Source organism: Passer montanus, unplaced genomic scaffold (assembly GCF_014805655.1).
Source record: "Passer montanus isolate IOZ18808 unplaced genomic scaffold, ASM1480565v1 scaffold16, whole genome shotgun sequence".
Taxonomy (NCBI): Eukaryota; Metazoa; Chordata; class Aves; order Passeriformes; family Passeridae; genus Passer; species Passer montanus.
In genome coordinates, this window is record NW_024363160.1 from 14,207,874 (window position 1) to 14,220,500 (window position 12,627).

At 40.2% G+C, this 12,627-nt stretch overlaps 1 protein-coding gene across 35 annotated transcripts in view; it reads right to left on the bottom strand.

Annotated features, from left to right (window-relative positions):
• Positions 1 to 12,627, bottom strand: part of DTNA (dystrobrevin alpha) — a 222,850-nt gene that overhangs the window by 58,114 nt on the left and 152,109 nt on the right. For all 35 annotated transcript variants that reach the window (XM_039703021.1, XM_039703020.1, XM_039703015.1 and 32 more), the window contains 3 exons: positions 10,278 to 10,491; positions 3,125 to 3,210; positions 1,476 to 1,630 (listed from right to left, as the gene is read on the bottom strand). In XM_039703021.1, coding sequence (XP_039558955.1) covers positions 1,476 to 1,630; positions 3,125 to 3,210; positions 10,278 to 10,491 — 455 coding nt within the window. The remainder of the gene's footprint in view (positions 1 to 1,475; positions 1,631 to 3,124; positions 3,211 to 10,277; positions 10,492 to 12,627) is intronic.

Consider the following 12,627-nt stretch of genomic DNA (forward strand, 5'->3'; position numbering starts at 1 on the left):
GCCTCCAGATGCAAAATAGCAGCTTTGTAAACCTGCTGTGTACCTACATCAGTCAGAGACTTAACTCTTGTTAGCTCTAAGTGGAGCTTGTAAACAAAACCATCTAATGCCTGCTTGAAGATGCTGTTTCTAAAGGTACTTTAATGCATCTGGTCCACTCAGCTGGATGAAATCTCAAAGCAAGAGCCATTTCTGATGGCTACCGAGATAAAAAATGAGGACTGAATAACACTTTTTCAGGAAAATAAATTCCTTTTTTCATCTATAATAATAGCATGTGTAACATGCAAAGCTCGAATGCCCTGTTGCCATGAAAGAGCATTCTTTCATTATTTTAACACAAAACTACCAGAAGTCACTTCAACATGTAAATTCTTCAACATTAGATGAAGCACTGTTCTAAGTCTCCCTCTGTGAAACAAGACCAGTTTCACATACGCAAACATTACCATTTAAAATGAATTGGGAGATGACTCAATAAATGAATTTCAACATCTCCTTTCGGTTGACTGGAGTGCCTATTGATTAGTGATGAAACTGAGAGAATACAAAAAATGAGACTCTATTTTGCATGAAAATTACACCATTCCTGCTCCATTGAACTTACTTGCTCAGCAGTATTCAGTTAGCAAATGAAAGGACAAAGAGAAGGAAAATACAACTTTATTTCTAACATTGTCCCAGTTCCAGCATATTCCCTAACTACATATTTATGGAATTATACAGTGTGATGTGTGGCAAGAGCCAGAGGAATTCTTTCTCCACAGGAGAAGTGGACAACCAGCCACAATTACGGAATCTTCTGAAGTGCTATGTATTAGCTGAAGCTCATGTGCTGTACTCAGTGTACCTATGGAGTCTCTTGAGCTGCAGAAAAATCTTGTATTTTCTTCAGGATAAATTAATGGCTTTCCTGACCCTATTTCACTGGTGTTATTGGTAAGAGACTAAGGATTTTCTAATACATACTGATTCCCATTTACAAAAAAATTTTTAAGGTGATTTTCTTCTCACTTCTAAACTTGTGTGTCTATCACTGGGAAAACCTGAAGTTTGATTTCTTCTTTTGATGGAACTTGAGGTTTGTATGCAGAAATTAGTCTTCTGTATTCTTATACCAACACCAACTAAGTGGAGTGGAGGACTGCATGCCTTGGGGTATAAATATATAGAATATCTAAAGGTATACATGTGACTGGTGCTTAAATTAGGAAGTTCCCTAATTTAGGGATGTGTAAGACAAGATCCTGCTCTGAATCACTTTTTGCTAACCCTCTCTCTTCATGGTTATATGGGGAATCTACAGAGACCAACTTCCTGTTGAAGGCAACAAACCTACACACCAGAAGTCAGTGGAGTGGACCTTCCCCTCATCCAGTCCTGTGTTTCCTGGGCAAATATGCACCTATGTGTAAGACAGGAAGAATCTTGGCCTGCTCAGAGGGGTGATTGAGACCCTGTGTCTCTTCATTTACCTGTTGTGAGAAACAGGATTTTGCCGACTGCTCAGTGTAACCGAATGAAGGCCCCTCGAAGACAGCGGTGGGCAGCTTGAGAACCTCGCGCAGAAACATGTCGTACCTGCCATAAACCATCACCCCGCTGGAGTCAGAAATCATGGAGAAAATATCTGAGGGGGGAAAAGAGAAGGAAAGATCACAGCAGCTTCAGTGTGAGCTACACATTTGCTCTGAGTTCATCTGATTTGGAAGAGAAGTAGTAAACATGTTTGGCTTATAGAAACCTCCGTTAACTACTGCATCTTTATTTCTGACCTCTTTCAATGGAAAACAAGAATGATTTGCATATTAAGAACTAGCTGATTTTAATACTAAAATATTCCTTATTTGTTTTTGTTTGTGTGTGGTCATTTTTAAGCAAAGTCTGATGCATGGCATGAGGCAGTAATTTAATCAGATAAGAAGGCTCTGATTTGACAAGATACGCTACCTCAGCTTTTTGCCTATTGCCAGTCTACCATGTCAAATCCAAGTCTTGACAATGGGTTCATTAAGTCAGTTATTATTGTCTTGGACAGGACACACAAAGCAATGAAGGTCTTGCCAATGCATTATTTTTCACTCTTCCCTCTTTCTTATGTATAAAAATATCACACTTTTATTATTGCAGTGATGACAGTTTGTCAGCCCTTACTTCTCCGTTTGTTTAAAATTATTCTCTGCTTAGCAGGAGATCTCTGACTAAGGAACATTTATTGTTTTTCAGGCTGTCATGTCAGCTGCTTCATTTCCAGGAACTTGGAAGAGAAATTCTGACAACAGGACTCTGGGACTGCTGACCCAAAAAATCATCACTGTACTTCAGCCCTCCACTGGATGGATCCAGTTCCTATTCTTACAGCAGCTGAGGGAAGAAATGGTGTTCAATTTATAATTTATAACTTTAGTTCAGTCTGTATTTGAGTTTCTACATAGAAATAATACATTAGAAAATGGCACCAGATTTGGAAGACTGAATCAGCACCTGGGATTTCTACTTGTCTACTCTAAACAACTGTAATGTGTAAACTCAGTTTTCTTGGGCTCAGGTAGAAGGCTCAGCAGAAATGTAAGTTTCTGGTCAAAAGTCTGGAAAATGGTATTCTGGACCTGAGCTACAGACATCATTTCATTAAACAGAAAGTCTTCCATTGCAGCTGCAAGTAAATGATGCCTTTGCTATTGGGAACTGGGAATAAATCCTATGAAATGACTACCTGTTCATCAAAATACATGGCATAAGAATGCCCTATGGAAGAAAATACAAACAGTATATAAATATATTGGTCTTCTATGTGTGAAAAGACATAGGCATTACTAAAAATAATCAGAAGAAATTGTTAAATTATGCTTTATAATGTTGAGGCACTTATTTGTATTCAGAACTCAATAATCCCAATGGAAAAAGAAAATCCACCAAAAAGAACCTCATTGTATTTGATTTGTCTTTAAAAACCTCAGTGTGAAGTTCAACCAAACATTTAGTAGGATTTACTTAGAGATACACATAGGGCAACTCCCAAACGCAGGCAAGAAACTGTAGTTTATCCTAATTCCCTCTTTTCTACTTGTACTTCTATTTCTTCAACAATAATAACTTTTAACAGGTAAAAGATATAACTTACATCTTAATTTGTCCATGATTTTTCCTCCACAAAGAGTTGCCAAGGCCATTTTGACAGCAAAAACGGAAATTTTACCATGTCCTTCCCTGTTCAAAAGTAGAAAGTAGACATATTTTACATGTCCATTTTATGAGAATCTGTTCAATTAAAATGCAGATTTCTGATATCACTTACTGTAATGCACAATATATGCGGATTGACATACAGAAAAATAAGTTCTTTAAAAAAGAAAGTTTATTTTGTGGGAACACACATCAGTACACTGCTCTGTGAAGATCTCAGAGCAGATTTATTATGTATATGAAGCTCAGTATTAAACTGTTTATTGCATTATACACTACAGTGATAATTGTTACTGCTATTTGTGATACAGCAGCACTGGGAGACACCTATGACACTCATAGTTTCCCTATCCTAAGTGCTTTGGGAATTTCTTGGACCGAGAAGATTTCAAGGAAGTGAAAAAATCAGCACAGGGAACAAAAGTGAAAAAGCACACATGGCTCACATCATCGCACAAACTTTATCTGTACCTGTCAGTAGGTCCTGACAATTGCCTTTGAAATGATACACCTGACCCCCAGGAACCTTGAAGAAGGACTTTGCTGAAAAATGGGGAATATGCCTGCATCCAGAATGAGTGAAGGACATATGTTGTGATATGGAGAAGAGTTTTGTCCCTGGTTTATTCAAGGGGAGGCTGTACCTGGCTCTCTACTTCCAATTTACAATGCATAAATGCTAATAAACCCCAAATTCACCCAAGAGTTTGTCCTGGGGCAAAAAGTCACATTGCCAACTCTCCCCAGCTGTCTTGAAGCATGCAATGGCTTAACTTTATTATTTCCTCTCACTATCCTCACTCTCCTTTTACAGCCATGATGGTTCCCAGTGATCATCTGCCATCACAGAAAACTTGGGTTTTTTTGAGCTGCGTAAGTAAAACATGACCTCACACACTGCATGGCACACTGAGTCCCTAAAACACCTATCAGCCAGTTTAGGGTTCAGCCCCTTTCCAACAATGAGAATGAACACGCTCTCCTAAGTTCATCTGCTTCTTAATGTTAATCTCTTGACATCCAAATGATGAAATGCGGTTTTTCTTGGAATTTTCTGAATCTTAGTGTAACGACGCAGGAGTCCAGAGCTGCACAGGAGCAAGTTCTATCCATCACCCCAATTGCTTGGCATTACTTCACAGCTTCCCACATGAATGAATGATATTAATTAATGACATCAGTGAGGACATGTCATCATGCTTTAAAAAAAGAGACAACCAATATTTGTGAGATCAGCAAAATGGCAACCACACTTCCTTTTAAATTCTGACAGGATTCATGATGTGGCTAGATAATGAAGTTTTGTGCAAGTTTTTGGAAATTGCGTTTCTGTGATTTTCAGTCTACCAAGGAACACAATGTTTATAAGGGATTTCCTGTTTCATGTATATAATCAGGTCCTATGTAAGATGGTCTAACTGCACTGGGAATAGTAGTACATAGAAATTTAGATAATCAATATTTCTAAAACTACTCTGTTCATTTTCACTCACAATTTTAAGGAAGAAAATTGCATCTGATCAGAACTAAAAGATGAACTGATTCTGGAACGACATGGAGCCTGTGACTGTGCCTCTTTCTCTGCTAATCCCAAACCAGACTAGTGCAGTAACATATACATGTAAGACACACATGAATGGTATACTCACATCCATACATCGATGCATGCTACATGCTTCACTGCTAGGTTCATTAAATCACTCAGACTTTAGAAAATGAGTCAGTTCCCTAAGCCTGACTAGCTAATAATCTTTAAAGTTCATTGAGTTAGATTTAGTTCTACATCAGTGTAACCCATAATTCTAAATATAAATTCTAATTATCCTTTTCACTCATTTAAAATTCTGCCTTTTGACAATCAACTAGAAATACAAGTCAAAAGTGATGAATTCACTATGTCAGTATTTAAGAAAGAAATATTTGCTGTGTTCTTTAATGCGGACTTTTGTGCACACTTTTTCATTACATGAGTTCCCTTTGACTGGCTTCATAAGATTAAAATCACAGCATAGGAATTTCCAGGCTTCTGTACTTCCATTCTTCGTTGACTGAATTCTGATTTGTGTAAACCAGACTTAGCACTGCTATGGCTGAGAATGTGGTCCTTTTATATTCTTTTTGTGCATGCTGCCCTTTAGACCCTTAGGAATTTTTCTGCACTGTTTCATCATGAGGTTTCCATCTGCCTTTAAAGGAGTTGTTACATTAAAAAAAAAAAAGCTAAGTAGAAGCAATGGCATTATAAAGAAGCAATGGAAGATTTAGAGATTAAAAAAATGTGGAAATGCTTCAGATTTAGATTATTTTTCCCAGGAGGTTTAGTTACATTTACTAATAGGATTATATTTTTGCATGGCAGACACATATCAACTTGGCTTCAGCTTTCCACCCTACAGCCACTGGCTTTTCCTATACTCACACAGTTATGGAAGAGAGGAACAGAAAAAGAAAAGAGAATGTTTATCTCTTCAATCTCTCCATTTGAGTTGATTAGTTTTGACACTGTATTTTCTATCGGTCATTTGTATTCCTAAAACATCACAAAAGCCAGTATAAACCCAATTTGCCCTCCAAATATATATGTCTCTGTGTGTGTGTACACACATGCTATTTAAATATATATGACTGATGAACAGACAGGATAATGGGGCCTAAGACTTGCCAATATCATTTGGATATCCAGAAGCCCCCTAAGCTGTGTCTAAGCACCTAAGGTGACCCTGAGTGGCAGCACTGGGGCCTCACAGGGTTTGCTGTGCAAAAGCAAATGCTGAAGCAGTGGCTCATAATAGCAAGAAGATCTTGAGAGAAGTCAGGGCTCCCTGAAAGCAGCTTTGGGCTGGCTAATGCAAAGAGAAATTTTACTAGTGGAAACAGGAGAGGACAGCAAATATTTTGATTTTATATTGCACCTCTCACTGAGGTTACTCTTCAGCAAGAAGCATAAATGATGTTAAAAGCAAACCTTGAAGCTGATGTGCACTTAACAATAGAGGATGGAGTATTTAGGAAAGGGAATAATGGCCAGAGTTGAAGGTTATCTCCTGCTGCTGGGAAAAAAGGGGCAAAAAATTATACATGCTTTTAGACACCAGAGAAGGGAAACCCCACAGACTGCCTGACAAGATCCACAGGCCATACAAGGCTGAGTCTAGCTCCAGGGCCTGATTTTGCCTATTGGCTCACCAAGGAGAGCGGTACCAAATAAATGATACAGTCATTTGTCAGGATCTCTAGCAACACCCATACTGAGACAGCCATAGGGTGGGGAAAGCCATCAAGAAATAGCATCACATCTTTAGAAACAGCAAATGTGCTCCATGAAAAGGACATTGAGAAAATACCATCTTTCTCACTAATGAGGTTTAAGTGGTGCTCCCCCAATACTTTAAGATACCTTTTGCAAAAGTAAGAAAAGTTTTTCAGTTATTGGTTACTACCCACTGCAATCAAGGCAGTCAATTCTGAAATGTCAGAGGCTGTAACTACAAATTCCCATTTTCACAACAAGGTTTTAGAGATGAAATTTTATTGACATTTAGTAAGATTCTTTCAAGTAGGAGAGCAAAATGCATAACGTTCAAATCTCTGAAATGCATTTTTTTTTGCTGGACTTCCTTTGTCAATGCCTCTGTGGCTTTCAATAAGTAGCAAAGGTGGAGAAGAGAGGGAATTAAACACTTTACTGCTCTGAACAGATGAATGAGCAGAAGTTGTATTTCCAAAATGGGTATTGATCATCTTTATGTACTAAAATCAGTACAATACAAATGTTCATTTGATTAAACAAGGGCACGAATATTTCCTCATTTCTCTGTAGAAGTCAAGCCCCCTCCCTGAGCTAGGCAGGGATTGTTTCATAGCCCAGGGCCCACAGCTCCATTCATAGGACAGTGCACATCAAGGAACAGAGAAAATCCAGCTATTTTCTTATCAGTTAAACTTTGCAGCAGGAATAACTGGAGATGATCTAGCACAGAATATTTCACACTCTGTTTAAAGTGATTTTTTCGGAGCACAACTTGACTGAATGAGGCTGACATTCCACCCTGCTGCCTAGGCTTTGACACCAGCCTGGGAGGAATTATTCAGAGAGGTTTGTACTCGTCAACTTTTTACGTAGTACTTGGTGTAAGGAAATGAAGGAAGTGTGCTATTGTTTTATAAAGCCAGTTAATCACCTTAGGCCTTGAAGCAAAAGCTATTGCCTAATTTTACATATGGTTAAAAACATAGATCAGGCATGTTCTGTCTAGATTTTTTTAAAGTGTGACTACCTCATTCTGCTCACTGGTTTTGGCCTGTCAGGGTCATCTACCACTGATGATGCTGACTTCCACACAATTATGTGAAGTATTTCTGTTTGTGAATTCTGAATTTGTTGGTTGGCAGTTTTATAAGGCTGTACTTTAGTTTGCTTTTAGCAGCATGAAGGAACATCCCATTCAGTCTCACATGAAATTCTATACACTATAATTTTTCCTCACTTTTTCCTCCTTTCAGGGTTGAGCAGCAGAGAAATATCTGTGGGCCTAATGAATCCCCAAGGCCATAAAAAACCCACAAAAAAACGGGATGTAAGCTCAGCACCAGCAGTTGCTAAGTTGGCCCACATGCTATGGCAGTACACTGTGGTTCCTTTTGTGGTTTGCTAGCCAAGTTTTAACTTCTAAGAAGACATCTGTATTGCAGGCCTAAGGAAACACTCCTTGCCAGAGGGCAGAGAAACCTGCCAGGTTTTCAGCAGGCAATCAAAGAAGGAAGAGGCTCTGTTTAAAGTTTGGAGGACCTTCAGCCAGTACAGTACACAAAGAGCAACATATATATTAACTAGACCTAAATAAATGAGACAGTGGCAGGCTTATTAGACTTTAAAACATGAAATAACTTGCCCCTTGTGGTCCTTTCATATATGTTAGGTTGCAGACTCCATTTCTTCACTTTCCTTGGATTCCAAATGGGACATGAAAAACTGCACCACCTTCTCTGGACCTGGAGCACCTTGCACTTGGCCTTGCTGAACCTCATGAGATTCCCATGGGCCCACTTCTCCAGCTTGCTGAGTCCCTCTGGATAGCATGCAAAGCATTGCTTCTCTCTGAACGTGAGACCACAAGAAAAGACCTTGCTCCTCCTTCCACCAACTCCTAACTTTCAGCAGAGAATGACCTTTCTGCTGCTCTGGAGAGGAGAGAAAGGAGCAACACGGGAAGCAGAGACACCAGCTCCGGTTAGACTCAAGCAGCTCTCACACTGTCCCTGTGGCATGTAGAGCCACCTTCCTCCCTCTGTTTCCCAGAAACCAAGAAACCTGACTGACCAGTGGTTGTTAAACCAATATCCAACACAAAACTTCAATGATATAAGTCATACTAAAGTGCAGGGCACATTTTGAGAATCAGATGTTTAATGGGTATACCTTTATTTGTGACAGGTCTCTAGACTTCCACCACAGTACACAGAGACCTAGCTGACACTTCTCTCCATGAAACTTACATATCTCAGGTTGCACATGAACCTCATCTACTAAGTTTGCTGTATTTAATATGGAATGATAGGCAGCTAGTACCTATCTCTGACCTCAGAGCTGGGACCCTCTTCCTAGGGATTCCTTGGGGGTCTCTGCCCTTCTGGGAAGTGCATCCCATGCACTACACTCAGAGGCAGCACAACAGACTGAGCTGCTGCTTGACAAATAGAGTGAAGGTCACACCTTCCTTACCCTGGGGGGGACTGATGGGAGCTCAGAAACAGATCACAAACCACAGCACACAGGATGTTTTCAAGCAAAGGAAAACTTTCCCCCTGAAAAACATTCTCTGATTCCCTCCAGAGGACTGAATTCCTCTACTCCATTATGCTGCAAATAGCTGTGCTGTGTAGCTGAGATCTTTGTCCCTTTCCAGTCAGCTACAAAACAAGCACAGTATCACAGGTCTTGCTGCCACAGACCAGGGTCTTTCCATATGTTTGCCAGTCAGGAAGCAGCTTACTTGTGGCATGCAGCAATAAATGCATCTGGTCATTTCCAGCATCCTTTAGTGTGCTTGTCACAGCCACAATGCTATGAATTAAAATGCCTGTTCCTTCTTTTATTGCCCTTGAGGGGAGGAAAACATTCCTGAATGCTATGATTTCACAATGGATTGGCTTTTCTTCCTCTCAGAGGGGCAGGAGGAGAGGTTGAGTGCAGCCTTCTCATGTGGAACACCTACTTTTTCTCCCCGTTGCCATGGTGACTGAGCCACTGGCTGGTCTGGCACTGAGAGGTGCTCAATGACACCCAGTACCAGGGCAGTGAGAGAGAGGACTGGGAAAAGAGAGGGGAGGCATCCTTATTTTAATGTTTAATGGCCAGTGTTTTCTGCTGATGAATTTTCAAAAAATAAGCCATGAAGTGACAACATCTGCACCTGTCAGACTTAACCGCTGTTCTCCAATAACTCATTTTTGAGGACTGCAAATATTGCAGTACAGGTTGCCAACTATATATTCAGAAATTGCAATAGATATACACAGAATACTCATTAATGTAAGTGGTTTGCTCTATCTAAAACTTGTTCTTTTTATAATATGAATCCCATGCAGTAATAAACAACATGAATTTCATGACCTCCAGGTCTTTAATCCTATTTCTGTCATGGTCTCAAAATCATGCTGCACTGGCATGAGCCAGAAAAAAAGAATTGCTTACAGCTGCAACAACTTGCAGGGAAATGAGCTCTTTCAAAATAATGAGCTATTAACCCATGGCACTGCTGCAGAGGCATTGCAGTGGTGTCAGCCACTGGTGTGTCAATAAACAACAAGCCAAATTAGAAGCGCATGTGAATTTGTTTCTGTAGATAATTCTTCTTTGATATAAACTGGAACAAGTCTGAGTAGCTGGATGAAAACACAGTTGTGCTGAATTTGGCTCGAAAGAAAGGAAAGCAGAGGCCCTTAATTTAGGTTATCTCCCTAGTTAGCACTATTCACATGCTCATTATTTGGGACAGAATTGAGCCTGCTGAATTGATTTCAAGAGATATTTCTGGAGGAAGTAAAATCCTTTCAGCAGTTGGGAGAGGAGGGAGGAAAGGCAGACTTACGGATCAAAGGCGGCTAGCAGGAAGTTGAGCAGCAAGCTGATGGACTGCTCCACGTTGATCTGGTGGGTCGTTGGCATCCGTTTGTTGAGCTGGTAGAAGATGGTTGAAATCACAGCCTCCAGGCGAGCCACGTTCAGTTCGATGCTGGGGTCCAGGTTGTTTAGGGCGTTCTCCCGCAAGGCTTCGATCACATTCCAGATGTCCACCAGGTGCACTAGGGGACAGGACAGAAAGACTCAGATGGGAAAACGTGCTCCTGAAAGCAACTGAGAAAGAGTCACCTCCTCCCACGGGGTGGGGAATAACACAACCATGTACAACATGAATAATTAAATGAATTAATGTGTTTTCCACCACCCTATATTGAATCTGGTGGAGGAATGAGCAAATAAAATTCAAATCCATTAATAAGCAAACAATATATTGATATTACTAGTTGTAATGAGTACAACCTCAGCTTGGGAAATCATTCCTCATTGTATAAAGTATTCAAATAAAAGTCTGTATTTCACAGAAATCACTGAAAGGTAAACATATGCTAATTGTTTTTCTGAACCATGCCTTTATGAATCCCCATTCAGAAATTACTCTTAGATATTAATTTGCATAGCAGATGGGCTTTTCAGAAGATCCTACGAATACTAAGCGCTTATCACACACTGATATTTTGAAAATTCTTTTCAGCAATTTGTATGGAAAGCAAAATATTTTACAGAAACAGAATTGTAATTGAGTCAGGGTACATTTAAACAAATAACACATAATGAAGCGATCTGAAAGTCATATTTTATGTCTTCTAAATATATTTGCCAAATGATTTGTTAAATCTCTCTCTTTGATGAAGTCCTGGTCTAAGCTGAATTTGATGGGGCCTGTTTTTACCTACAAGGACAGCTTAAAGGACAATCTCTGCTCACCCTTCATATTGTACCCAAAGTGAAATCTCGTTTGCAGAGCACTGTTATTGTGGCAGTCTGATTGGCTTGCTGTGGATTGTCATTTCCAGAAGAGGCGCACTGTGCCAAAAATAAAGAAATCCCTACAGTAATTTAAAAACTGGATTTAGTTCAAAACTGAACTCAAAGGTTTATCCCTCTATCTTAAGTATTACCTACTGTCCTACTAAAGCGTCAATAAAAAGCAATTCAGGAGGCTCAGGGGGCAAATTCTCTTTTTTTCACCAAACTACTGCACAGTTCTCATTACACAGCATGGTGATATGTCTTATGATGTATCAAAAGCCACCTGTATGTGGAAGGAGATCCTTGTTTTTGTAGATAGAGAAATTTAATTATAATCCTCCTCATTATATTTTTATTTGATTGGTTTGCAGGTGCTGTCTCAGACTGCAATGTGACATGACGGTCTGATGGCAAGGAAATGTAAGCTGATATCAGATGGATGATGAAATGTGATACAGTCACTCTACTTAGTCTAGAATTTTGCCCTATGATTGGGTTTCCCTTCTTTTGCCTCAGGAATAAACAGCCTCCAACACCCTGCTAGCACATGTGTAAGCCCAAAAGGAAGGTACTCCATACAGATGAGTGGTAGCAGTAGCAGCAATTACTTTAGGGACTAGACAAAGCACTTTTCCACTTCTTGCTGTTCCCTAGCAAATAACTGTGAAAACCTACAAGATACAGATCCATTGTGACAACAAAGTATTTATTTTATCTTTGTATTTATTTTATTCTTTTAATCTCTGTATTAAAAGGAAACTTCTATAGGCAAACTTGTATGCTGGCAGGTTGTCTTCAAAATGTTACCCTAAATTAAGCTGATGTCTGCATGGCCAGGTTTTAGTAGCAGGGGGGTACAGGGGTGGCTTCTGTGAGAAGCTGCCAGAACTTTCCCCATGTTTGGCAGAGTCAGTGTCAGCTGGCTCCAGGATGGACCCACTGCTGGCCAAGTCTGCACCATCCAGAAATAGTGGTAATGCCTCTGGGATAACATATGCAGGAAGAATTAAAAGAAGGGCTTGAGGTTCCCCTGCAGGCCCTGGTGCAGCCCATGGTGATGCAGCTGTGCTCCTGCACCCATGGATGTCCAGGGGGATGCAGAGATCCACCTGCAGTGCCTGGAGGAGCTCACACCAGAGCAGGTGGATGTCTCAGAGGAAGCTGTGAGTCTGTGTGAGTCTGTGCTGGAGAAGGCAGGGATCTGCAAACCTATGGAGAGAGGAACCCATGATGGAGGAGTGGCTTCATAGGACTTGTGACTCTGTGGGGGACCCATGCTGGAGCAACCTGTCCTTGAAAGACTGCAGCCCGTGAAAGAGTGACTCGTGCTGCAGCAGTTTGTAGAGAAATGTTGTCCATTGATGATGAACTGTCTCCTGTGGGAGGAA